The sequence below is a fragment of the Buteo buteo genome, chromosome 27 (assembly GCF_964188355.1).
Source record: "Buteo buteo chromosome 27, bButBut1.hap1.1, whole genome shotgun sequence".
Lineage (NCBI taxonomy): Eukaryota > Metazoa > Chordata > Aves > Accipitriformes > Accipitridae > Buteo > Buteo buteo.
Window position 1 is genome coordinate 7,358,033 of NC_134197.1, and position 27,889 is coordinate 7,385,921.

At 43.3% G+C, this 27,889-nt stretch overlaps 1 protein-coding gene across 1 annotated transcript; it reads right to left on the bottom strand.

The window, feature by feature from the left end:
- Nucleotides 1–2,511: 2,511 nt before the first annotated feature.
- FOXL3 (forkhead box L3) lies at nucleotides 2,512–4,582 on the bottom strand. Its single transcript, XM_075058719.1, has 4 exons — nucleotides 4,555–4,582; nucleotides 4,296–4,424; nucleotides 3,349–3,517; nucleotides 2,512–2,994 (listed from the first exon to the last, which is right to left on the bottom strand). The coding sequence occupies exons 2-4, from the start codon at nucleotides 4,400–4,402 to the stop codon at nucleotides 2,512–2,514; spliced, it is 759 nt and encodes a 252-aa protein (XP_074914820.1). The 5' UTR covers nucleotides 4,403–4,424; nucleotides 4,555–4,582.
- Between the last annotated feature and the right edge of the window lie 23,307 nt (nucleotides 4,583–27,889).

The window sequence follows — 27,889 nt, forward strand, 5'->3', positions numbered from 1 at the left end:
GAATATTAATTCATCTTACTGAAAATGGTTTTGGATCTCTGCTGTAAATCCACCTGGGTGTATTTCTGCCTTTCCTAATACATTTATCCTATATTGCTTAGTAGCCATAACTGTATCTCCATTAGCCTCAGCAGCCCACTGTGTTCACCTGGGTAAGGTGTACGCTTAGTAGGAACTTTCACTGTCATTGAGTTACCTTTTGCTAACAGCATTAACAAAGAACACATAGTAAGAATCATATCTGCACATTTCACAGCAAAAAATATATATTTCAAATATACTGCAGATGTGTACTATCAGCCTAACAGCAGCATTGCCATGTTTAAAACAATCAAGAAAAAAATCTGCATATAAAGCTTGAATATATAAATGTAGGGAGGATCCTAGAGGTGCACACATACCAACCCACACGTGAGTGCATGCATACATTGAAGTACTAAATGAGGACATGCTCTTCCTACATCTATTTACTACTGAACATAAATACTAAAGGAGCAAATCCTTGTCCCTCTTCAAATGAGAATCCACCTGCCCAGTGACCCCAAAGGTTTTCTTTTTTTTCTAACATCAATGTAAACAGCAGATCAATCAGGTCTAATGAGTCAAATTTTGCTTTCAGATAATTGCCCAGCATAACCATCGATTCACGGAGAATGGAAAGCTCCCATTTGAAGGCAAAATTTGGTCACAAGAAATCATCCCTTCAAAGTTTGGAAGACATGCAGTGAGGTAACTGACATGATTTTCCATTTTGGCTATTTTGAAGAGGAAGCAAAGACTTTTGCATGCTATGGAAATGCCTGAAGATAGCAAGTTTTATAGTTTTCCAAAAAATGAGCATTTATTACCAATCAGTGTGAAATACCACTGACGGTAAATTTTAAGTATATGGCAGGAGTTTCAGCATCATGACAACATACATCATGCATTTTTACAACATATAAGTGCAGTGATATTGCTCCCTTTCTCAATAACAATATATAAGAATATATAGTATAAATGTACAGTATATATTAGACACAATGTAAAATAACTTAGTGAAATGTCAAAGCTTCTGCATAAAAATTCAAGTCATGCCTGAGCATACCTCTAGCACAATTTTGCTTAATCTTATCTCATATACCTTCATTTACCTTTAGTTCATGTTGCAAAGATAATTTTACCTCTCTGTATATAATTGCTTAAAACCACCAGAATCCTTGTCTTTTTTTTTTTTCTGTTATCTGCAGTAGGTGAAGATTGTAGTAGCCAAGCCAAAACCAAGATTTTGTGGAGTCTTTACTAATGCTGCCCAAGGTACTGGGAAGCAATTCATTGTGAACAAGTTGTATAAAAGCAAGTTCTTAAATGCTCGTTACAGTTCATCATTGTCCATCAGGTTCTGTTCTGAAATACCTGACCGCATGTAAATGGTAATGAAACAGCTTTCTTTAGAAATGGAGCTCATGATCTAACATTGCTATCTGTAAATTATAAATCTCACCAGCTTTGCTGAAATCGTATCAAGTACTACTTTGGTAATTGCTTCCAAGAAGGATCAATAAAAATCTATTTAATAGGAATATACAACTTGTCTCAAAGCAGGTAGGTAGAATTTTGGCTTTGGTCAACACTGGATACAGCTTCTTGCAAAGCTGGGTGTCCCTTCACACTTGCTAAATGAAATATATTCAGGGACTTTCCTGCAGCATCTCAGGAAGCTTTCTGATAGTACAAGGGGAGAGGGTTATTTTTTTTAAACCAAGGCATTAAGAGGCCCTGTGCCTCTGTCACATTACCCATCAAAGTCAACCAGAGTTCAACAGCCTTGCGATTAGCTTTCTTGGAATTATTTTGAATACAACTTCACTTCAACAGTTTCAACAACTCTGCCCTGAATATCAACAAAAATATACTTTAAAAACATTAATAACTACATTTTCTAATTAATGATGAATTAAAGCTGCACAACAGTTTGAAACATGATGTTAAAATAAAAAATAAGGGAAGACAGAGTGATTTTCTGTGATTCCTTTTAAGAAAACTAAGCCCCCCCCCCGCTCCCCTTACATTCTCAGCCAGTGTAAGTCGACAGAATTACACTGTTTTAGATCAGCTTAAGTTCTGACCTATATACTTCAGTGGGATTAATCCTAATTTCCACCAGTGTAAGTGGAATCAAATTCACTTTGTCTTTAATAAAGCAACGGGTGATAAGCAAGTCTCTTTTCTGTCAGATTCTGCTTGAGAAAGGAAATTTTTTTGTGGTGTTAAATGATGTCCACGACAGTTAAGAAAACAAAGCTAGAATTTCATGAATTTCAGCATAGTGAAAACCGATATTGGTAACTGTTATTTATGCTTTAATCTTAGCGAAGTTCTTTGGGTACAGACAGAGTATCAGCTCGTGAATCGGTAACCCTTTCTGAGTACTGCTCGGGAAGCAAACGAGAAGGCAGGCGCCTGAATTTCAGTGACATGAAGCTGCTGAATACACTGCAACTTGGATTTTGTTACCACGAATAAATAACATCACATTGTCCAGAACTGGAGATTAATTTGCTGGGCCTCCAGGAGATGATATTTATTTTCTTGCCTATTATATTGAGATCTCACGACAGGCAAAGGGTCAGGGGCTGAGAGGATGTAATCGATGCTGAATTTAATTTCAGAATCCGATTTTGCTAAGGAGGAATTGCTTAGGCTTTGCCTGTTGGTCACGCTGTTTGGAGCAAACCCACGAGACTCCAGCAGTCTTGGGCCCGATTCAGTTCTTTCGTGTTTACTTTCAGAAGAAGAAATGTTGTTTAAAGTGGAGTCCACAGAAGACATATCGAGGGATGAAGGACTTTTCCCTCTGCTTGGTCTCTGCTCCTTATGTTCCCTTTTCACGTTCCTCCTCCTCCGTCTTCGCCTGTAATTCCCGTTTTCAAAGAGATCCAGCATGGATTCGCATCCCGTTGCAAAGCTCCAATAGTTTCCTTTCCCCTTCTCATTCCCTTCTGTTCTGGGAACCTGTATTTATTTAAAGGCAGTTCAGTATTTGTATGTGTTACAGATGCTGCTGCTTAACATCTGCATTCATTTACATTCAAGAATGGTGTAAACACATATGACAAGACTTTTAAGCCTATTCTCTTTCATTATACCAATAGGATGTAAACTCCATCCTCTTCAATTTGTTATCTATTAGCACGCATCAGACAAGGATATACTCTGTACCTCTATAACTGACAACTCAGAGAGATTTTAAGTGATTCGCAGCTCAGCTGTTTGTTTCTCTTCTTTCTCAGTGATGAGATTATTCCTGCATATATTTTTTTTTAGCCACGCACAGTGTGTATGTAAATATACAGTTAGTGATCTTACCTTTACAAAACAACTGTTAAGCGATAAGTTATGTCGGATGGAGTTCTGCCAGGCTCTTTGATTTGATCTGTAGTAAGGAAATTTCTTCATTATAAAGTCATAAATGCCAGAGAGGGTGACTTTATTTGAAGGGCTTTGCTGGATGGCCATTGCAATTAAGGCAATGTAGCTGAAAAAAGGAAAACTTGCTGTTACACCATCGCCTGACATACTCAGGTTTTAGGACCACATGGGTGTATCTGTGCCTATATCCTGCTTCCAAAAGTTCTCCCAGTGGATCTGCGCCCCGACCCGAGACATCCCAGGGATAAGTCCCGAGCGTGGCTGCTGCCTCTCCATCCCGAGCCCCCGGGGTGATACTCAGCCGTTACTTCCAGGCAATTGAATCCCGACTGGGCTGTTTACCCCGGCGCTCAGCACAGAGAGCTTAGATACAGGAGGATGGCAGAAAGCTCACCCACCTCTCAAACCCCATCAGAAAAGTTTCCCTGCGCTGGAAGGCTGCAATGAGACAGACCAGGCTCAGAGACACCGTCACTGGAGACCTTGCCTGCTCGTGGCAAGGACCTTCGGTGCCCCCGTGAACATTTACCCCGCGCATCTTCCCACCACGCCGGGGATTATCGGCATCCGTTTCACCCGTTGGCGTGTCGCGCATTTAATTCCCCTTCTCCCGGGGCTCCTGGAGGTCGGAGGAGACCATCTGAGGTCTGGTGGCTCAACGGCATGCCAGAGTTGCTGTGACCCCGCACAGGAGAAAACAAATCATGAACACCTCGAACAGGGAGACGGGGGGAAATCTGCCTGCTGGGGTGCCTGCGCCGGGGCCAGACCCACCGCCCACACCTGGGGAAAGGTCCCACACTCCCCCAGGAGCTGTGATCCCACCATCCCAGAGCTCGGAAACCTCCCCAGAGATGGGGAGACTTGGAAAAACTTCATCTTACCTGTACGCCGGTCGGGTGAATTTTTTCTCTTCGTCAGAACTACAGGTAGGATAATCATCCCCATCATAATTAAAGCAGTTATAGGGGTACTGCGTGTTGTCAAACATCGTCCTGCTCCTTGCTCAGCTCCTGTGGAGTGAGAGAGATGGAGTGATGTTTCTCAGAGCTTGGACTCCCTCCTCCCTTCTTCCCTCCCCTCTGTCTGTCTCGTTGCCTCTCTCCCCCCTCCTCACGCTCCCTCTCCTCCGTGCACACATACTCTCCGTGATGGGGTGGGGATTGTTTTTGCAATTCTCGCGTCCCAGAGAGCCTGTCTGTTAGGATTTTTTTTTTTTTTTTTTTTTTTTGGGGGGGGGTGTTATTGTTGTTATTGCTATTGCCTCCAATGGGGTGCCGGAGCCAGGCGGCTGGTGACTGATGGAGCTGGTGAATTGGGGGTGAACCTTTGAACCGGGGTGTGCACCGCCAGTAGCTCCGCTCGGCTCGCTGGGTGGTCTGGGCTGGAGAGGGGCCAGCGCTCCCCCCCGTCACATCCACAACGTGACAAAAGCAAACAGCATGATGTTAATAAATCATGCTTCAAGGTCTCTACTTGGAAATTAAACTTTGAGAACAGAGTGCAGCTCCCCCCCCCCCAGCCCCCGAGTCCTCCCCCTTTGTATTTTTCTATTTTTCTCTCCCCAGCGAAGCAGGGTGGCTTTCTTATTTATTTATTTTTAGAAACCCGACGTACAATAAACAGACGTTCCAGGCGGTAATGCACGCTTGTCCTGATCTGCAATCTATAATACAGTATAATAGACATAAATTATATTTCCATGACTAAAGGAAAATGTGTATGTTCAAAGAAAGTAGAACAGAGGGATATGAGGGACTACTGTCAAGCAGGAAAGTAAAAGGAAAATAGCTGTAGGCAGGAGAGCTGCCTGTGTGGGCTTTGATCTGAAGGATGAATTAGACTAATAGCCCTGTGTGTTGGCATCCAATACTGTAACAATTTAATAGTTTTTCAATGCTTTGGAGTGTTTTCCAACAAGTGATGTAAACCAAAGGCATCACGCACCATTTCAGGGGGGCACTAAAAAGGTGTATGGCACATGATAATTAAATTATTTGAAGACAGCTCTGTCCCAGGAACTAGCCCCAGGAGGAAATGGGTATTGGAAAAGAGAAAGCAAATTGGTGTGCAGAGAGTTACCTGGATGGAAATATAAAAGCAGAACCACTAGCAATGCAACTTTTGTTTTCTATAGCATCTTTCATACAAAGTATGTCCCCAAACCCCTTTTGGAGTTAAAGGATACAATTAGGGGAAAATTCATCTGAGTGATACAGAGCCCTTGAAAGCGATGCTTAAGTGGCTCCTCCAGTTTTGATATAGACGGACATAAGAAAGCTTTTTCTGTGGAATATAACAATACATTATAGCAGGAGTAGGGGGAAATAATACGTGGCATGAAAAAATAGGCACAAGAGGTGTTTTCTTAGGAATATGAAGCCAGAGCAGGTACCCAAAATAAAAAATTATCTCCACTCTAAAATACATCAATAGGCATATGCATGAAGCATCCACTGCAGAGGAGGTCTTAATACAAAGGGTCAGCTACTGCTGCCTAAGGCATTAGCAGGGCTTTAATATTGAGTAAGATAGAGCAGATTCAGTGGTGGAGAACGAAATATATAATGTCTGATCTTCATTCATACTCTGTCCAGCTGGACTAGAAGGTTTAAAGCAAAGAAGAAGCTGGGCCACAGACTTGGAAAGATTTTCCCTCACTAAAACCCATGAATCTTAAGCCACAAGTAAATGCCTACTTTGATTTTTGGCAGCGGCTCTTCTCTTTGGACGTATTTTATCTCACTGAAATTCCAGTTATTCAAACAGTCTTGCTTCTGATCTATAACAAATCTTAAAAAGCAGAACTGGGTTGGTTGACTCTGATTTTACAGAACCTGTTAGTGCTCTTTTTTCAGTTCTTCATATTCTATTTATGAAAATTGCCTTGCTAAGAAAGTCGGACAATACACTTTGACCAAAATCCTCACATATTTACTGGCAGTATATAATAGCTAAAGTTTTCTCTAACGGGAATTAGAGCAAATAATTGTAGTGTCATACGTTTAGTAATGCTATTTACCTCAATTCCTGTATTTTCTTGCTGTGGTGAGTGTAATCAGCTCGCCCATGTCTAGCACATCTATAACATGCATCACAGCTGGTGGTTAGCTCTACTCTCTATGCAAGAGCTCATGGCCGCTGTATTCCTCACCCATTTCAGTGGAAAATAACACTTAGATTAAATTTCCATCTCAGCAGATGGTTTGTCACACTAAATTCAGCAAATGGAGGTGGGTCATAACAACCAGTGCTGGTGTCCTTGAGCAGCATCTCAGGGTGAGTGGGACCATGGGTGGGTGCAGGGGCAGCTTGGCAAGATACATGGGGAACTCCCACCATTGCCATTTGTGTAACACATAATCTCTGGATAAATATTATTATTTCCTGATAGCCAGCAGTGGGCTGGAGGATTTGGTTTCTGCCTCTGTAAATATCACTAAATTCACCTGCTGCAAATTCATATAGACCATGAGAAGAATGCAGACCATTTTTGAATTCTAGATGATCAGAAACAAATTATATATTAGCTCTCATAAACTTGCTTCTGAAATCCAGATATGCAAAACTGGCTGAGTATTTCTCAAGGTATATTTTTAAAGCCTGCATACTGATATTTTATCCCCAAGTGAATGTTTATGGTCCAGTTATAACCCTTGAAAATAATATTCATAAAGAAATGCTAATACCCTCTTATATGTACCGTGGTGGGGCTAGCAGGTGCCATGCTTATGGTGGCAAAACATGTTGTACAATAGCTTTTCCCCAGCATCTGTGCAGCCATTATAGTTTAACTAGAGTAACTATAACTCATCCCTGTCATTATCATAAAAGCATAATTTTGCCAGGCTAGTGTTTTCTTACGTTGTATATTTTCAGAAGACAAAGTTGTAAACCATTTGATTTGAGATTGTAAATAGGCAATAAAAATGCTGCGAAAGATTTGCCTACTTTTTTTAACATTGATATTAAAAAGTTATTTGCAATTTTTGTAATTATGACACAGATTTTGAAAACTGTACATGAAATTCAGACTGGTCATAAATCCAAACAGGGATGAATTACAGGTCATTATAGCGCCTTGGAATAACAGTGGATACCTCAGTGTGTAGGACTGCACGCTGATAACCCAGTCCTCTTACTGGTGTAGACTGGAGTTTCCCAGCAGCACAGCTTCTCCTGCTCTCTCTCACTGACTTGGGAGCCAGAGCTGGTTGCAGTTTAGGACTTTATCCCAAAGCTTTTAAATTTATCATAGAATCACAGAATTATTTGGGTCAGAGGGGACCTTTTAAAGACCATCTAGTCCAACCCTCACCCCCCTGCCATGGGCAGGGACACCTTTCACTAGATCAGGTTGCCCACAACCCCATCCAACCTTACCTTGAATATTTCCAGGGATGGGGCATCCACAACTTCTCTGGGAAACCTGTTCCAGTGCCTCACCACCCTCATAGTAAAGGATTTCTTCTTTATATTCAATCTAAATCTACCCTCTTTTGGTTTAAATCAGTGGAAACAAGTGGTGCCCTTCAGCAGGCTTTGGATCACTCAACGGTAGTCTATATCACCAGTAAACTGCTTTCTTTTTAGTACAAGATCCGTAGCTCTGGCAAACGAAGAAGAGGATGGGGAAGTGAAGGTGGTGGTACTTACTTTCCCAGTTGCTTTGATATGGGATAAGGAGGAGAGTTCCCCAGACTTGGCTGGGAATTTGGCTGCAATGGCACCTGATTGAATTGCTTTCCCTTCTGCTTCTCTTTTGTGTTCATACGTAGAACTTCATGGAAATACAATTTGCACTACAATTTGTGGTTTTCTGCTGGAGCTCAGTGAGAATTGTTTATATTTCCTAGCTAGGGGATTATTTGGAGAAGCATTCTTCATCTGCATGCCTTCTTGCTGCAGCAGTGTAAAACTCACGCATAAAACACAGCACGAGTTTCTACTGAAACAGGAATGTGGATAAGAAACCTTCAATAACAATTCATCACATTAGAGGCGGTAAATAAGAGAGCAAGTACGTAAACTAGCTCAGACATATTATCCCTGCCCTAGCTAGATATGGAGATTCACAAGGCATACGTGAAAATCCATTTCTGGAGATGCTCAGTGTGTTTAGTAGTGAAAACCAGGAAAAGACGGGTTTTCAGGGTGAAAAGCCATTTCTCCTACCTGGGTTGTGACTATTGGTCAAAAAAAATTTTTTTTTTTTTCCCCCGAAATTCCACCTGGCCAAGCTGAGGGCTTTGCACAGCTCTGTGACCACATTGTCACCAGGATGGACTGTATTTCCCTTTGGGCCAGGGAGGAGTTTAGACAGTACTTTCTTATCTACTTGGCGTGCAGATGTGGTACCCCACTCCATCACTCTCCAGTGCAATAAACTGTTCTTTTTTCTAACATTATCTACCTTTCCCAGAGAATAGCAAATCCTTTTCTAGCGAGCAGCTCTCAAACAAGTGAAGTGACAACCACCGAGTGGGCAAGAAGCCAGGAGCTGTGGAGAAAGCCTGCAGGTCTGGGAGACCAGCTCCTGAGAGCACTGGGTTTCCTTCTGGAGCCGCTCACACTGACGTTCAAGGGTTGACTGTGAGTAATATCACACAAATTAGCACTCCCATATGTTATTTCTCCTTTGCTCCCATGAAGTCATGTCTTCAAAGGCAGTGGGGGGAGAACATGGACAGGTCTCTAGCTTTTAGCCATTTATTAAGTGAAATTCTTGAATTTGTTTTTACTCATTTTCTACTTAAAACCAACAGTGATGGAAAGAGATTTTAAAAGCTTTACAAATATATATGTAAAAAATTCAGTTTAGGTTGGACAGAATGGTTTGTGTTCACCTAAAAAGATTTTCAAAATTTTACATTCTGTCCTTGGTTTGCCCAGCACCTTTCTGCAGGGGGGATGCTGGCAGTTAAAAGGACACATCCCCATTTCTTTATTTGATATGAATACATGAAGCAGATGTTCAGAGTTTGCCTGCTTGTGATTTGGTATTCTTCTCCTTCTCAGCGGTACAAAATTACATCCTTCTCTTTCGCTTCTCAGATAGATGGGATAAAACGCAGTAGGGCTATGCAAGGTTCACAGGAGACCTGTCCTTCACGTTGGTGGGATTGTTCCTCCCCAGGCTGTGAAAGTCTCTGGAATCACTGATCCATGAGGCTTTTGGGGACAAGTAGGAAGAGCTGGAGGTATTGAAGAGGGGATAAATCGAGAAGTGATGCCTATTCTTTGCCACATAGTGCACCTCTCGGTCTGGTACAACAATCATGCCTTGATTCAGTCTACACTTGTTTACCAAAAACGGACATTATCTTGGCAGCTGCCATACCTCATCCATCTTTGGTCATTTCTCATTTTAGCTGTGTACAAAATCATTTGGCTATAGGCCTCACTTCATACATTGTTTGAATTCTGCGCCAGACACAGCTAATAACTCGGGCCAGGAAACTTGTTCCAGATGTTAATTAACTCCCTCTGCATTAACTGGAATCACACAATTAAGGCCTGATTATTTATAAAACCATTTTGTCGAAAGAATTAGGAGAATGAACACAAACATCCTGGCTCACACTTTCACACAAATGTCCATGTGCTGTTAAACTGTGGAAATTGGAACAAGTTGTCCCACACATTTATTTTCAGCCATCATAATTATTCCAGAGGAGAAAGGACAACAGTCAGCCAGGCGTGGAGGAGCAACGCTGAAGCAAAGAAGCTAATTCCCAGCCGAGCTAAGGTCTACTGTTGTGGCACCAACAGGCATCAGAGATGCTTATCAAATATCCCATAGGCCAAGCGGCTCTCCTACTGCCGTAAAGCTAAATGACAGAGCAGCCTCATTTTAGCCAGTCATAAATTGCAATATTTACAAGTTGGTAGCTACTCAGGGGCTGGAGGGCCTGCCCAGAGTCTATGGTGCTTTGTGTGCTCTCTACCACACGTTCCTTGGTTTAAGGGATTTTTGGGACATCACACAAACACTTGACGGATCCGCGACACAGCAAATTCAAACCAGTTCAAACATGTCTCTCCCATCTGCCTTGCACACAGCTCAGAGACAGCGAATCGGGGACTTTTTATTATCTGATATCGCAAAATGGACAAATACAAGGCAAGCAAGCTGGCTGGACGCACGGGGTCCCGTAATTGCAAAGGTAACTGCCCCATGGCAATGCAGGTCACCAACTTCTTGATGGATGAGGAGGGGGGCTCTGAGCTGCTGGAGCACATGCACAGCTCGTCTACATGTTGTCTGTGTCTCCAAACATCAGAGATGGTCACTGAAAAGCTGTGACCCTCCAGAGACTGTTTGAATCAAGTCTGAATCAAGGGGCCATTTGAATCAAGAATCCCCTGACTCCTGAATCCTCCCTGTCCTGGTTTCAGTTGGGATAGAGTTAATTTTCTTCCTAGTAGCTGGTATAACGTTATGTTTTGGATTTAGTATGAGAAAAATGTCGATAACACACTGATGTTTTCAGTTGTTGCTAAGTCGTGTTTATACTAAGTCAAGGATTTTCAGCTTCTCATGTCCAGCCAGCGAGAAGGCTGGAGGGGCACAGGGAGCTGGGAGGGGACACAGCCAGGACAGCTGACCCAAAATGGCCAAAGGGGTATTCCAGACCATGTGATGTCATGCCCAGCATATAAACTGGGAGAGTTGGCTGCGAGGGGTGGATCGCTGCTCAGGAACTAGCTGGGCATCAGTTGGCAAGTGGTGAGCAATTGCACTGTGCATCCCTTGTTTTGTATATTCCAATCCTTTTATTATTATTGTCATTCTATTATTATTATTATCATTATCATTATTATTTTTTTCCTTTCTGTTCTATTAAACTGTTCTTATCTCAACCCACGAGTTTTACTTTTTTTTCCCAATTCTCTCCCCCATCCCACTGGTTGGGGGAAGTGAGTGAGCGGCTGCGTGGTGCTTAGTTGCTGGCTGGGGTTAAACCATGACGCTCACTTGGACAAGCCTGGGAGGTTTAGTGGTGTGTATTGAGCTGGGACCCACACCTGTAGGGCACAGGCAGGCTGAGCAGCTGGTGGTCACTTACTGCCTCTTTGTGCACCCTGTTGGCACCTTTAGCATTACAAATCCTACACCCTGGGGAAGAGAAGAGATAGGGAGAGGCAGCAATGTTGTGTTTTGCTGATTCTATTTTCATTTGAAAGTAGTAATTCATTCCAGTTCACTTACTCATAACTCTCACCCACGCAGAAGTTTTCTGGGAGCTGCATGAACAATTCCAAAACAACGCAGATCAAGCTGGCAGGACAAAAGTAACTGGAAACTGGCCCCTAAGCAAGTGCTGTTACTGAAGAAAGGGATGGTAGGCAGGGACTCCTCCTTTGTTCGTAACTGAGCTGCAGGATTACCTCCCTCCAGGTTATCCATCTACCACTTTCACTTCAGGCATAATCCTTTCTAATTTCTCAATAAGTTTGTGGTGGGTTGACCCTGGCTGGATGCCAGGTGCCCGCCAAAGCTGCTCTATAACTCCCACCCAGCTGCACATGGGAGGGAAAATATAATGAAAGGCTTGTGGGTCAAGATAAGGACAGGGAGAGATCACTTGCCAATTACTATCACAGGCAAAACAGACTCGACTTCAGGAAAATTAATTTATTACAAATCAAAATCAGAGTAGGATAATGAGAAATAAAACCAAATCTTAAAACACCTTCCCCCCACCCTTCCCTTCTTCCTGGGCTTAACTTCACTCCCGATTTTCTCTACCTCCTCCCCCCAGCAGCACAGGGGGAAAGGGAATGGGGGTTGGGGTCAGTTCATCACTCGTTTTCTCTGCTGCTCCTTCCTCCTCAGGGGCAGGACTCTTCACACTCTTCCCCTGCTCCAGCGTGGGGTCCCTTCCACAGGCCACAGTTCTTCACAAACTGTTCCAGTGTGGATTCTTCCCATGGGCTGCAGTCCTTCAGGCACAGACTGCTCCAGCGTGGGTCCCTCGCGGGGTCACAAGTCCTGCCAGAAAACCTGCTCCAGCGTGGGCTCCTCTCTCCAGGGGTCCACAGATCCTGCCAGGAGCCTGCTCCAGCACGGGTTTCCCATGGGGTCACAGCCTCCTTCGGGCATCCCCCTGCTCTGGCATGGGGTCCTCCCCGGGCTGCAGGTGGAGATCTGCTCCACTGTGGACCTCCCTGGGCTGCAGGGGGACAGCCTGCCTCACCAGGGTCTTCCCCACGGGCTGCAGGGGAATCTCTGCTCCGGTGCCTGGAGCATCTCCTCCCCCTCCTTCTGCACTGACCTGGGGGTCTGCAGGGCTGGTTCTCTCACATATTCTCACTCCTCTCTTCTCTAGCTGCAATTGTGCAGATTTTTTTTCCCCTTCTTAAATGTGTTATTCCAGAGGCGTTATCACCACCGTCACTGACGGGCTCAGCCTTGGCCAGCAGCAGGTCTGTCTCGGAGCCAGCTGACACTGGCTCTGTCGGACACAGTGGAAGTTTCCAGCAGCTTCTCTCAGAATCCACCCCTGTAGCCCCCCCTACCAAACCCTTGCCATGCAAACCCAATACAAAGGCGCAATTTGTGGCTGCATAAACATCCTAGGATATTCCAGTTTTCCATAATACCCATCTTTAAGATACGATCACACTTCAAAAGAGGTTTCCCACCTCTTAGTTACCAAGTGGTAATAATATTTCCCCATTATGATTTCTTTTTTATATAACCCACCCCTCCTAACTGATAGATCTGATTTGTTGTATTTCTCCCCATAAGTAAGTTCAATTGCCAAGGCTTTTCTTCATTCTGAAAAAATTTCATGTTTTGATAGTACCAGTTAAACTACTCGACTTCAGTCCAGGATAAACACTTGATGGTTAATGAGTCAGGGACATCTGATTACATCTTCCTCAATGCCAGACATAAGCCTTCTTCTCTTCCTCTGAATTAGAATAATCATTCACAGTTCATAATTTATCATCCTTCAAGTATTTGCTATCTATCACATGAAAGCAACTCTCAGCAGAGAGCCGTCAGCTAACATTGTATTTTGAGGTTTCTGCTTATAGCTCCTTAAAAAGGTGTAAGCTCCCTTCTTACTTTTCCATCCTTTTCATCTTATGAGAGGCTTTCCAATGCACACAGCAGAGTCTAAAAAGAAATAAGCTTTGATCTCTGCCACCTGAAGTGTATTCTCACCATTAGTAGTTTCAGGTGAAAATATTTGTAGTGTAATGCTAGTCCTCGGTTCTGCTGTCTTTAGGAAGGTTGGGAGCTTTGCTGTGTGTCTATTTGTGAAGTCATAGTTTATGTTTGAACTTGGTTAGTGTGATAAAAAGAATATATATATATAAATATAAACCAGTTTTGTTTCTGCTTCTTCTCATTAAGTTTTGACCTTAGTTTACTTTTCTTCATCAGCATTTCAGTTTGATCAGTTTGAAATGTCTTTGGGATTTAAAAGTGTTTGAAGCCAACTTGTAGCACTAAAAGTTTCTCACTTGCCTTATGCTCAGTGTATAACTGCCTTCCTTTAGACAGTTGAATTTAACAAAATGAAACCTTTAAGAAGCTGACTATTTGAATGGAAGCTCAGCTTCTTCCCACATATTTGGTGTGTGGTGCTTTCAGGTATGTAGAGGTAAGTTCTCAGTAAACCTTATATCTTGATTAAGAGTTGAAGATTTCCTTATCTGAGACTCAAATCCGGTGTATTTTCTGACTAACCTATTTTTCCAGTAGCATGCTAGACTAGGTGCGTAAGCAAAGGCATGGTTATTTACAAGCATACCTCTCAGTTAATGAGTATTTGTGAGAGTAGTTTATTTTTCTTTAGTGTCTTCCTTATTTTCCAAGTTGTTCATAAATTCTTTTGAATAATTCTCAGGACTTCAGAATTTAGAAATATTGGTGCTAATTCTTGAGCTCTGGATAGAACGCTTTTGGGGAAATAATAGAAGATGACTTACACATATTTAACTGCTGGTGTGAATTTCTAGGCAAACAGTAATTTATGAAACTTCTAGCATTCAGGGACTCTGTATTTGGCTGTATGCTCAAAAGCTAACAAATAGGATCTCAGAAATCACAGGGGAGCAAAGTCAGCACTTCTACCATGCGAAAGATATTCCTAAATCCAACTGCTTATGTGCTCATCTGCTCTAATACTGGTGAACGGTCCCCAAAGTGAACAAAGCACAACATCTCTCCTTAGAGCTGCAGCCCAGCCATATGGTGAAAATGGTATTGTATGAAGTATTTTGCAACGTGAAGCTTCACAAGCAACAGAGCCAGGTTTGTGCCCCGTTTGCTGCCCACGGGACAGTCTGCAGCCCCAACTCCAAGGGCACCCAAAGAGCCCAACGTTGTACTTGTAAAATAGAGCCACAAGCAAGGGACTCGTATCAATCGACACCCCAGCAGCTGCTTGGGGTGAGTGGGAGCAGAGAAGGTGGAGATACGTGGGTGGTGACAAAGGTAGTGACATGACCCAGGAAACAACAAGGAATGTATCTATATTTAATTGCAGGTCCTGTTGTTCATGATAGTCTTAAGTAGGAACTTGAGTGTTGCTATTTGTAGACTGGTCCATAAAGGGGTGATCAGTGGGTGGAGGTAAGACACGGGGATGATTTCAACCATTCTTTCTCTATAGCTGCCTGCGAGTCTTGACAAATTGCTTTTTTTTTTTTTCTTTTTTTCCTCTTCAATACCAGTCAATTTGGAAAAAAGGTAGGCACAATCACAAAAAGGAATTTTAAATGCTCTAGGACTAGTAAGGAATGTGCTGACCCTCCAAAACACATACTGCCACTGCCCGACACAGAGCATTGATCTGAAAGGAAGCAATGATACAAGACAGTCCTGGATATTTTGCTTCATGTCTCTAGTTTTATCCCAACTAAACAACGCTGTGCCCATGCTAAAAATGAGAAGCAGCGATCTGCAGTAGAAGTAACCCCACTATCCAAGCTGCCTTTTCCAATGCAGCGTCTGACAGCAGGAGAATAAATACGGCTCTTTTCTGACTTAGTTGGGCTCGATGGCACTTGGTGTTATTTATTCAGCATACTTGGGAGAGACTTGAAGCAGCCTCTTACCTGACATGGGGCTCTGGGCTGCTAAAGGCAATTTATACTGCAGAAGCAGCCTATAAACAGAAACAATCTTGAAAATTACTGAGATGTGGAGAGATGCATGGGTATTGACAAAGGACATCGGGGCAAAATTAGGATTTCTAGAAAGCGGGATGCAAAGCAGCCAAATTATCACTTTAAATAAGCAGAGAATCCTATTCTGGCACGTACTGCAGAGATATCTGCTGGCAGTGCATCGCTGTGTGCTGGCAGTTGGGAAAACTGGAGCGTGGGAGTTTTACAGGTGACACAATGCACTTTTGAGCTATTCTGCAATAACTAAGCTTGGGAGAGAACACTTCTTTTTGTTCATTTTATTTAATAAGTAAAAATCAGACACCAGGATGAGAAGATCACGGAAGGGCTGTCTGAATCGTGAACTCTTATTTGCATTTTGAAATAGAACGCAGTAGAAATCTTGGATCCCAATAACTCTAAATTTGGACCATGCAGAATTCATTTTGGTCTTTTTGTGGTTAAGGGCCTATATATCTCTTGCTAGCTTTTGTGGGGAAAACTTATTCTAAAAAAAGGCATCGCAACTATTTATGTTTGTTTGTTTGGTATGGGGTTGAACAGCATCAAGCAGAGAGCCAGAGATGTATTTAGATTCATTCCCCTGGAATACGGGTGGGGATGGACATGTTCTTAATTAAAACTTGGAGTTTAGAAGATTGTTTCCCAAGGTTATTTTTGGTTGCTGGAGTCTGGATCTGAAGCTTGTCGCCTGGCTCCAACTCCAATGCATTCATATCTGATTCGGGCAATTTAGAACTTAATCTTTATTTGGACGCAAAGAAGAGCAATTGTTCACTTCACAGATTTCAAGGGAAGTCCCCAGACTTCTGTAGGACAGCGTAAAGCTGTTTGAGCAATCTGAGTCTTACAAACGAATCCGTCTTGCAGCTTGTCAATGTATTTTGTTACTAGATGAGGGGTAAACTGGGAAACCTCTGAATTTCCTTGGGGGGGGCGTCTATGGAAAGGACAACATCTTTGTGTAAGAGTACCCATCTGAAAAGTTTTTTCATCCCGTTGCCCCGCTCTGGCATTGGGTCCCCCATGCAATGGTGCTCAATGGCATGAGCTGTGCTATGATGGGAGGAGTGGTGGGAGGGGAAATGGTGACATGTTGGAAGGGGAACCGGGGATCATGGGGACAGATCCAGCAGCTTCAAGAAGCTCCTGCTCCCTTCCATCCACAATGGGAAAGGCAATCCACAGATCCTGCAGAAGGCAAAACATGACATGTATGAGCGATTATCCATTCAGGTGTTACCTAACACGATTCACAGGGGCTGAAGTGCTGAAAATGCTCAATATTCAGCAGAAATAACTGACTTGTCCATTCTGAGGAAACTAACCCAGTGGAGCTAATGAAATCATCACGAGACCTACGTTACACGAAGTCGTCAACTGCAATTTGGCTTCAAGTTGTAATGTCAAAATGCATTCAGAAACTGGCAGTATTATAACGCTGGAGCAGGTCGTCACCGCAACGACGTCGCCAAAAAGGGTTTGGCTGCATCGGGATGCTCTCATCAGAGCGCCGGCATCTGGCAGAACGTGGGGACCCGGCGAGGGAGCGCAGAGCCTGCTGCAGGGCTCCCTGCCAGCTTTGCCCCCCTCTCTGCTTGTCTGGGTGACCTGAACAGGCTGGCGTGGGTTTGGCCAAGGGGAGAGCACAGGGTATGCCAGGCTAAGCAAGAGCGGAGGCTCCCTCGCCGTATATTCCGTCAGGATGCTCACTGCTCGGGATCAAATCCCCCTTTAATCCCTTGGAGGGAAAGACCCCAGATGCTGCCTGCTTGGTTTCATTACACGGGAGCAGAGCTGAAACCATTAGAGAGACCATTTCCAAGCACAGCTGCCTAAAAAACTTCATGGTGCGTATTCACGCCTTTTCCCTCCCGGATGGCCAAGCAGCAAGGACTTTTTGTGCAAAACGCATTTAAAGATTTAACTCAGCTCCTGCGCTGTGCTCCCTGAGGAGGAAGGTCAAGGTCCTGCAAAGATGAGAATGACGCTAAAAATTATTAAACTGCAAAATGAGGGTGACCATCACTGTTCTGGTCATTTAGTTTGTATGTTTTCTTCTTACTCCCCCCAGCCTCTCGCTGTTAGGCTGGTTGCATTAGAAATGAGAATTACCTGAAGACATTGTCTGTGTGCAGGTATTCATGCATCAGGCAGTTTCTTGCCTCAATCTCTAGGCCTATTTCAAAGAGTTTTTGTAGGAGTTCAGAATTTTATTTAATTAACTTTATTAATGGTTTATTTATTATCTGATGGGAAAGCTGAGCCTGGACATCTGAGACATCACATGGACCTGCACTTTGGAGGCAGAATTGGTGGTTCTGCCAAGCTTCACTGCTCCCTGAATCATCCCCTGCCATTTGTAGCAGCAGCCCAGTCCTCCCCCAGCTGTGTAGCACTTAATGGCCATCGACTGATAATGCAACAAGTCAATAAGAAAATTAATTTCCCACTGCACCACTAGATGCCCACCTTTCTAGATAAGTGGTCAAGGGATTGGAAACAGGTTTTTCCTCTTTGAAAGATAAATATTCTCCAGCTGTCACAGTGTTCAAGAGTGGTTTTTTGCTTCACAGGTGACCTCAGTTCTAGCTAGGAAGATTTCATGGATCACTATGTAACCTGGCAAAAATATTCACCCTCCTCTGAACAGTGCATTGATGAATACAGTAGCATGTGCTAATAACCTAATAATAAACTGGTTAATGGTTTGACAAATCAGTTGTCACATAGCAAACCAGGAAATACTTCCCTTGCCAATTAAGAGGTGACTATTAAGCTTAAGGTGAATTTAATAAGAGCACCCATACAACTGCTGGCTCCAGATGGTGGTCTGCTCGGCTACAGAATGTGCTTGGCCACAGTGAACTTTCACGCAGAGATGGTGAGGATAGTTATTTAAAAAAAGATGTAAGCAGAAGAAATGAAAGAGGTCTGTATACACCATATTGTATAAAGGCTTCTTACTGGTTAGAGGTTGACCATAATAACAAAAGGTTATATATATAAAAAATATAATATATATAATATATTATATATATTATACCTATAATTAAAGGAAGAGTCTGATGCTAATGAGGGCAGGGAAGAGTTACTGTGGTCAGGGTCACGTCCCTGGACTTATTTCATCCTGCCGTGGTACACCCAGCCCCTCGCCTTTGCGCACCTTGGCAGCAATTCGCACAGAGCCAGGAAAACCTTTTCAATAGCACACGTTCCTGCAGAGCTGCGCCGACTATAGCAAGGAGGGAGTGGGGCTATAGAAATATTCTCTATACAGTGGGATGGAGAAATACCTTTGCAGCGGTGGTACCCCTCCAGGAGCGGTTCCGAGCTGGAGCTGGGTGATGCTGTTGCCGCCCTCTAGATGGTGCAGTCTGATAAAAAATTTGAGAAAAGACTGTCATTTGCTTTGATTAGGGTCTCTCCCATTTCTTTTCTGGGCAGAGATTTTTTAATTGCATTTACAGGAAGGCATATTGCCAACGACGGGGAACTGGAACGCTGCGCCGCTGGTAATTCCCTTAAGTGTTGGGATGAGAGCCAGATCCATATGCTATATGCATATTTCCTAAAACCTGGTGCACCGTACTGTATTTTACCTTGAGATATTTTGCACATTAAGTTTCTACCTAAACCATTCTATTTGATTTTTAAAAAAAATTTTTTTTTTAATCCAGGAGTCTGTGTCAGGAAACGCACAGTGTTTCAGAGGTCAGACTGGAAAATATCAGAGAGCTGAGTAAGAGAGCTGGTTTAATGGTTTGCAGTATTTATAGCTCAGAACCACAGGTTGCTGACTGTAAATTTTTAGTGAACAAAACCAGTAGTGTATATGTTGTGCTGCAGAGGAGATATTTCCCAAAGCTGATCACTGTCAAGTGGAACTGGTTGAAAAAAAAGAAGGAAAGAATATGGGAATAAAACCATGCCAATTCTTAAAATGCAAAAATCATGCAAAAATTCCACTTGAGGCAGAAGACAGCAATTTGAGGTGGAAGCCCACTTTCGATTCACTGATCAAATAAATGCACCCGCTAGAGTGAAAAAAAGCAACCTATACCACCTGAGAAAGAGTTTGTGCATGAATGGGCAGCAGCAAACACAAACTAGAGATCATTTGGTCCAGAAAATGAATGTGAGGGGGAAATATATATCCAAAAATGCAGAGCAGGAAGGGCTAAGGAAAATAAAAGAGATTTGTTTTTAAGCAAAAACATATCCTAGCAAAATCACAGGCTTAATGTTATGTAGAGATAACGGAAGCTGACACAGTCATGGGAAAGGGGGAGGTATCCAATAGATACTTTCTGTATTTGGAAAGCAGCTCTCTTCTCACATGAGCTCTGCTGGTACCTCCTGGTCCATCCAGCTAGGAAAATGCTAGGTATCATCTGCTAGTGAAAAAATCAGACTTAATTATTCTTGCCACTAAGCATCTCGGAAGAATCGGCCGAGGAAGTCTCTGGGCCACAAGAATTTGTTTTTTGATAGCTTGAACACGGTCAAGTCCCAGACTAGAAGGGTGCTACTGCTGCGTCAGTACTTGGATGGGGCCAGCCATTCCTGCTGGTGGGACATCTTGTCATCCAAGAGGTGGACAGTGAATCCTATGAAGATAAAATGCATGGACAGGACTATAATTAATGCTAAATAAATAGAAAACAGATTTTCTAGATAAGGCCTAAGTTTACAAAGTTGGTAATTGCCTAGATGTGGTCCGATTGCTGGACTGGAGAGTAGATAGATAGGAGAAGGTTGTTTTGCTTCTGATCAAGCACCTGTGATGCCAGCGATGGGACCGTTCACGTGTTGAAGGGTTTCAGAGTGCTGATGGGAGCTCAGAAGACTGACACTGCCAGATTGGAAGAGCTTAGCTGAAGGGAAGGTTGCAAGGGAATGTGACTGCAGGATATATATAACGTGGTGAAAAAGGACATAGCAAAAAGGTGACACATTCAGACTGGAGAGAATGCGCCCATGTTAAACGGAGGGCATCAGAAGAAGCTGCCGAGGGAAGCAGGCCACTTTGCCATTTCCCTGTGGCTTCAAATCAGCTGTAGTTGCCTTCAGGTAACTGCTTTCATCAGATAATTACTGGGCTCAGCCCAGGGATACCTGGTGAAACACTGACATAAGGAGGATCAGGTTTAGATCGGGTCTAAGGTCCCCTCCTGGCCTTTAACTCTGAAGTAACAAAAATTGTCTCTGAAGAAAGGGTGGTAGAGACAGTGCATGAGAGGAAAGGATAAGCTGGGGATTTTCTTCTCCCTCCTTGTTCATGTAACCTGAATTTAGTTGCTTCTTATCTCAAGCGTGGTAGGTCTCTTAGTCTGCAGAAGAAAATAACAATGTTTGCAAAGGAGAGCCTCGAGAGGTTTTTAAGGACGTTCAGCACCCGGGAGTGTTTGAGGACACCCAGCACCGGCCCTGACCCAGCGGCCAGCCAAGTGCCCCACAGCTGTGCTGGCACAGCGTTACACCTGAGCTCAGGAGCCTCAGTGAAAGGCTCGTTCTGGCACATTTCGGCCATTCACTGTGTCCTCCAAGGTGGACACGTCCCCTCCAACACCTGGCAGGTCAATGTGCCACTGCTGGCAACGGAGGTGTCAGATCCGAGTCTGTGCGCAGGTCTGGGGACCTGGACAAACTGCTTGGCCATGGATGTCCCTTAGTGGGGTTGGGCATGTCCACACCAGCAACCATCCTGCCCACCAAAGCATCAAAATAAGAACTCTGGTGCTGGAAATTTGAATGAATTTTTGTGGGTTTAATTTTTTTTATTTTTTAATCTTTACATTTTCTTCTCGGTGTATAATTGCTCTTTACAATGAATTCTTCCTCTCCTGCCCTTTGAAGTAACCTTTGCTCAGACCTGATGGCCTCTTCTCCAGGTTGCAAGGGGGACAGCATGACTGGAGCAGCTGGGACTTCTTCAGATCAGGGGATGTGGTGCAAATATGGCTGTTTTTTGCAATAGACTGTAAGTTCCAGTCCAGTGGGTTTTTAAAAGTATTATCAGAAGTGAAAGGCTACATTTAAAAATGTATAAGTGGGGACTTTCAGCACTGCATGCCTTCATTCATAATTCACCAGTGCTTTTTTCTAAAGAAGATTTGATATTTTTACAAGGTAAATGTACTTAAAACCCCTTCTTTACTTTGCAGTGAATGTGCGATTAAGTGAACTTACTGTAAAGGAGGGGAGGGAAGCAAGGTTTAGAATAAGGTTGCCCAGATAGCCATGAACTGATTGTAATTTTCATGTAATTCAGCTGTGATTGGGAAATGTTGTTGCATTCCTGTTCATAGTACAGCCATGGGTTTGGTGCTGGTAGAGCGACTTTTCTGAAAAAATCTCGAAATTCTTGGCTGGTGGCTATTATTACCTGCACCTTTATGCCCAAAGCAAAGAAGCTGCTTGGTGAAGAGGACATCATTCTCATCTCCCCCTGCCATGCCAGAGGCCCACATTGCTGAAACCAGTTCAGCAGACTGGTCTGGCCTGAAAGTCGCACCAGTGTGTCCTAATAGCTAAACCAAGCCCAAAGACCTGTTGATACGTAAGGTACAAGAGAGAGCTCTGTAGATGCTAAACCAGACTTGGCAGGGAACAAATTGTCCACTGAGTGTAAGACCATTTTCTCAGCAGACCAAAGAAAGAAGTGACTCCAAGTCCCTGCCTCGTGCCCACAACCATGAGGTCTCACTTCTGCTCAGCTTTGGTGGTGTGCTGAGCCTGGGCTTGCTGATTCCTGCAGGCTGAGAGAGATTCACTTGTGCCACTTGCTTTCCTCCCGTGGAGCAAGGATGCAGGCTGAAGTTGTTCAAGTTTTCGATGATCTTCCAATGCATTCCCTTGGAAGTAGAGACAAGATTTTCCTGTAAGTCACTGGGAAAGAGTTATAGCACATCATGTAAGCCAGAAGCTGAGTGGACAAACTCTTGAGAAGTTGGGGCAGACATCAAGTCACAGCAGTTTAGGTCCAGTTGTGCAATATGGCTCTTCACACTTCAGCTAAGCTACCCCAAGACACAGATATGTGTGTACTTGATTTAGCTCTGTTGCATAGAGACAATAAATTACTTTGTCCAAAGTCACTGCCTCTGGCAGAAAAGGGAATGGGACTACAGTTCAGCCACAAGCTGGGTCCGACGTGTTACGTTGTAAGTGCTAATGCTTAAGTGCCAACACGTTGGTTGGCACTCCCTGGTTCTGAGAAGGCTTGTGCTTGGCATGACAGATCAGTGCTGTTGTACCTTGAGGATCAGCTCCAGAAGAGCTGGACTCTGGTCCACGCAGGGCATGAAGTCCCTTGAAGTGAGGCCGCTTAGTGCTGATGGAAGCACATAACCTTACTCAAGTCCATCATGCTCGGGCTTCTGCTGGCAGTAGCCAGCTGGTACCTGCTACGCTCCCACCAGGACGTGGTCTGCTCGCCCAGGTCCAGTGTTGGCACTTGGTTACATCTGAGCTGGGGGAAGGACTGAGAAGATGTTTACTCTAACGAGAGATACCCACCGTTTCGGTCTCCACAGTAATTAGGAGCAAAGCACTTTTAAAGCACCTTCCCTGCACCTATTATATAGGCACAGTGTGCAGCCATTAATCAGACAAGCTGCTGGAGATAACTGCTAATTGAGAGCAGTCTGACTCCCTGAAGTTTCCCTCCCTCTTTCTACCCATGCTGAAATATTTAATTTGTTCTGTACACTGGTGTTCGAGAGCAGGTTGTAGCAGGTTGTGGTTTTACTCTTCTACTGCGCAGGGGATTGGAGGAGGCCATAAGCAGTGTTTATACAATAATAAAGCGTGTGCGTCCTAAATGCCCCTGTCCATATCTATGCAATAGTGTGGATGCTGTGTGTTCGTGTTCCAGTTCTGCAGGAAGAGGTAAGAGTGGGTGGCTGATAGGAAGCAACTGGAGAATTTCCATGGACATCTGACTTTGAATGTCCAAATCAGTGGCCACCAGCTCACCAAAGCAGCGCCAGTATCAAGAGGGTTTCCAGCTGGTGTTGGAAAACTCAGCATGCTCAACTCATTCGCTTAATGCAAGATTGTCTTGCAATATCCAGTACTTCAACATGAGGAAGACTTTCTTTGCACTGGTAATCCTCTTAAAGTCAGAGAGCCACTTGTGGATGGAAGTGGTGCTCACTAGCAGAGCTCTAGAGCAGGACTAGCTGGTACTAAGTAGCGAAACGAAGAAAAACTTGTAATCTCATGTATGGTTGGATATATCAGGTGGAAAATTCATGGAAAGCACTGGAGTTGCACCACGGTGAAACCAGAGTAAGAGGAATCAGTCAGGCCCCATGTCCCACCACACTCGGCAACCTCCGGACAAGGTCACTACCACCTCAAACAGTTTGAGTCAGCACCTGCTGCTTTATTTTCTACCAAAATCAGCATTTTTATCCTAATTTTCATTTTCTGCCAATAGATGCATTTTTTCCCCCATCACTATCATGCGCAAAGGGTGCTATTAAAAACTGCACTAAGTCAGAATTCACTAGGAGAGACTTTTGATGTGGCACTCTTATCCTTCCTCTTTGTTGCTGGCTCAGGTGGGTGAAGAGGGACGTTAGCGGTTTGGGGTCCGTTGTACGAAGGCGGGTGGGACAGTGACAGTCCCCCATGTTGCATCTGAAAGGGCGTCGGGAGCTGCCACTGGTTGGACCGAAGACAACTCTTTGTGTGGGGTGTTCCCGCTTGGTTTTGTTCCCAGCACAGTTTTATTATCCAAAGGGAAGTCTTTCTGGGGAAAATATAAGGAAAAAAGCCCTAACAAAGCCATTTGGGGACAGTCTCTGCCTAAGCTTGTTCCCATGTAATCCTCAATTGGATCTGCCTTTTTTTCCTTCGCTGCTCGGTTCTTCATCCTTTAGGAGTTGCCTAGGACTTAGCGATGAAAGCCTGCCACATTCCCTCAAAGGATCAAATCCATTTGGCCTCTTTTCCAGCCTGATTGATGTTTATATCTATTAATTGTTTTCCCTCTCATTTTCTGATTTCCTACTGATATCACAGAAAGCCCTGAAGAAAACAATCTTTGATGGAGAATAACATATTTCAGAAGACAACTTCCCACCTCCAATGTTTGTGGATAATTAGAAGATGGAGTATAAATGGCTTGCAAAGCTGCTTATTAATGTATTTTTCCTTCCATTACCTAAACCAGTTCATTTCTCTGTGCATTTTAGACATCCCAGACTCTTTTCCTTGCAAAAGACAGAGGTGACCCCCTCTACACCCGTTGTCCATCTCCTGCCAACTGTGATTTTAAGCAATATCGAATTTTTAGCATCTCTTGCGAAGATGAATCCTGGCGTTTACATACTCCTTTATCTTCCGCATGCATTAGGAAATGAGAACAGTTTAACCTATGCACTTCCCAAGACAGACAGGTCCCGCGAGTTTCCATAGATGGACAAATTGAGGCGAAAAAATGTAGTGATGTCACAAAATCAGAGGAGGAATCAAGATGAATTCTGGAACTGGAGATTCTCCTACCTGATAAGTTTTGGCTTTAGATGAAGGTACACATAAATGACGGGATGTGACCTCATTTGAGTCAGGTTAACGTTTTCGACTTTTAACAAAGCCCAAGCTGGGAATTCAGTGGAAAAGGACTTCTGAGTCACAATATATGGCAAACTCATATTCAGGACAGATGGCATTTTCTAAAAGTAGCTGTTTACTCCTAGAATTACTCTTCTTCCTTCCTGTGGCATTTCTTCCTCATTCTGTGGTGCTTCTGCCCACAAACTTGTCTTTTTCAGCATATTTCTGGTGGCAATTTTAATGATCTTAAAAAAACCTTGAGCTATAAAAAACCCTCTCTCCCTGTCTTTGTCTTCTTACCTTCATGTTCCTCTCTGGCAATGCCCTAATTATGGATAAATGTACAATATTTAGTTATTTTGGAAAATGTCTTTTGTCTTCATATTGGAGGTATAATCAGCAGCTTAGTTCATCTTAATTTTTGTTCACCTAAATGTCACACTCTCTATTTGTGTTGTTGCCTTTGTTTCCATCTAAGTAAGGAAATCAAGAATAGATTGCAAAAAGAAATATATCTTGTTTCATTTTCTTTTAGAAAACTGCTTTCAGCTGCACTCTCCTCCTTTCACCTTTCGTAAAGGACAGCAGACTGCTTCAGATGTCTGCCACCGTGACCTCTCCCTTCTGACAAATCCCATCTGGTTTTATGCCAGTGTGCAAATCAAGAGATCAGGATTTGGCCCAGCAAACCCAATAGGAACCATACTCAGGGCTTGACCCAAATCGTTAGGCACCTTATGGGGCAGAACTAGACCCAATTAAATACCTTGAAGGTGCCGTTTTGTGTCAGCCTTATAGTCCTGCGACAAGACTCAGCTTTTGTATTCCTCAGCCACAATCTTGAACATTAGATTTTCTGTTCTTTAAGCCATATTTTCTTTCAGTTTGGATGATGGTGACTTTCCACTGGCACCATATTCACTAAACCGCCTGTGAGTCCACAGCAGTATTCAGAAGTGTTGCTCATTAAATCTTGGAAAGCAGACAACCTTTCCTGTTGTATGTTGGAGAGGATGAAAGCACTTGCAAAAGTCTTCTTTATAGAAATAAAAATAGTCCCAGAAGCACAGCATTTTTCTTCTTCCTGTTTCACACAGGTTGCTCTGCTAACAATGGCAGCTATATTGTCTTATGTTATTTCCAGATATATTTACGATAACCCCAGAATAATTTAACAGAGATTCTTCTCTTCATGTAATTAACTAGTATTCTTGCTGTAGTGTCTTATTGGTACCCATCACCCTGGTTTCAACACTCATTTCAGAAATAAAACTAGAGACACAGATGCTGAATTTCGCACTGTTCACAATGCTGAAGTTTGCTTTGCCAGCTTTTATCTTTTAACTCTACGCTTCTTATAAAATTAAAGACATCCTACCTCTCAAATTATGGAGTTGCACTTATTTTAGGGATAATGGAAGAGCAAATGTAGGTATTAACTTGTTTGCTTGAGAGAGGGGGGGAAAAGTAAGAGAATTATTGTTGGTACTGCAAAAGAAATATGGAAAAAGCGCTGGCTTCAGATTACACGTAATATGCGACTGAAAAAATGGAGCCAAGTGGGAACCTGCAATGCCAAACTGTTTGCAATTAATCCCAGCTCACCAAAGCTTGAAAAGCAGATTTTCAGCTGATATCTATTACATAGCACCCTGGAATAGGCAGGCAGCGGCTCCATTCCTCTGGCAAAACAGTTGTCGGTAAGAGAAGGATTCATTTGTGCAGGAGACTGAGCTTTCTCTGAGGTTACGTGCTGTGGTCCTGCTGAAGAAAGGGGCTGCGGGAAACCCCGCTGCTCTCTGCTTTGATCCGGACATGGAAGTGCTACTTCTTAGGTTTGCCTTCTCCAGTGGAATCAGAGTAATGGGATCAGTTAAAGTGGAAAAAAATAAATAAATCCCCAGACAAAATACATACTTTGCTACGTGCATGCTGCACTGGCTGAGTAAAACCACCTGTGACAGATGTCAGTCATGCAGGGCAGGACTGGAAAGTGCCCAAATACTCTAATGGTGGCAACAGTATCATTACTACAGCCTCACAGCCGAGCAGGCTGGGCAGGAATAAGCAAGAACAGAAGAATAACAGTTTTCAGTTAAAATGTTGTTAGGCCACTTTTTAAGAATTAGTTCTGTTTATGAATATTTTCAGCATTTTCTTCTTGTTCTTGTTAATTTTTCCCCTGTAAAAGAAAAACTTTTCCTTACTATTCATTTGACTTTTGGTCTTTGGAGTGCTATTTTTCGTAACTACTTTGTTGTATTTTTCAAAAAATGGTTATGCTTTCCCAGATGGTGCAGGGATTGGGATTTGGGGAGAAGACAAATCCCACTTTTACTATTAATTGAAAAGAATTTTGAATATATTGTCAGATACGCCTGCTGCTGAATTTCCAGTGGAAGACTTTGTCCATCTTCCTTGCCTGGGTGGGACCATTCTCCAGGTCTCTTCCCAATGTCCCTGTCCTTGTTTGGGTTTAGTCTTACATCTCTACCGCTATTTTATGTTGCCAAAGTGAAAGCGTATAAGTTCTCTGTTGAAGTAGTTGCCTTAGACCCAGTCAGTTTTTCACCATTTAATAGACCTGGACATGTAGAACTTCAACAGTCTTTAATGCTACTTTAAGGGCAGGAAAGAGCAGCTGCTGTCATTCACAAGCACCAAGCATATTACCACAGTCAAGCACAGACCGATGGTCTCATGAGCAACACTTATTTCCACCATTGTTCACACTCATGCCAAAGATTAATCTCTTTGCCAC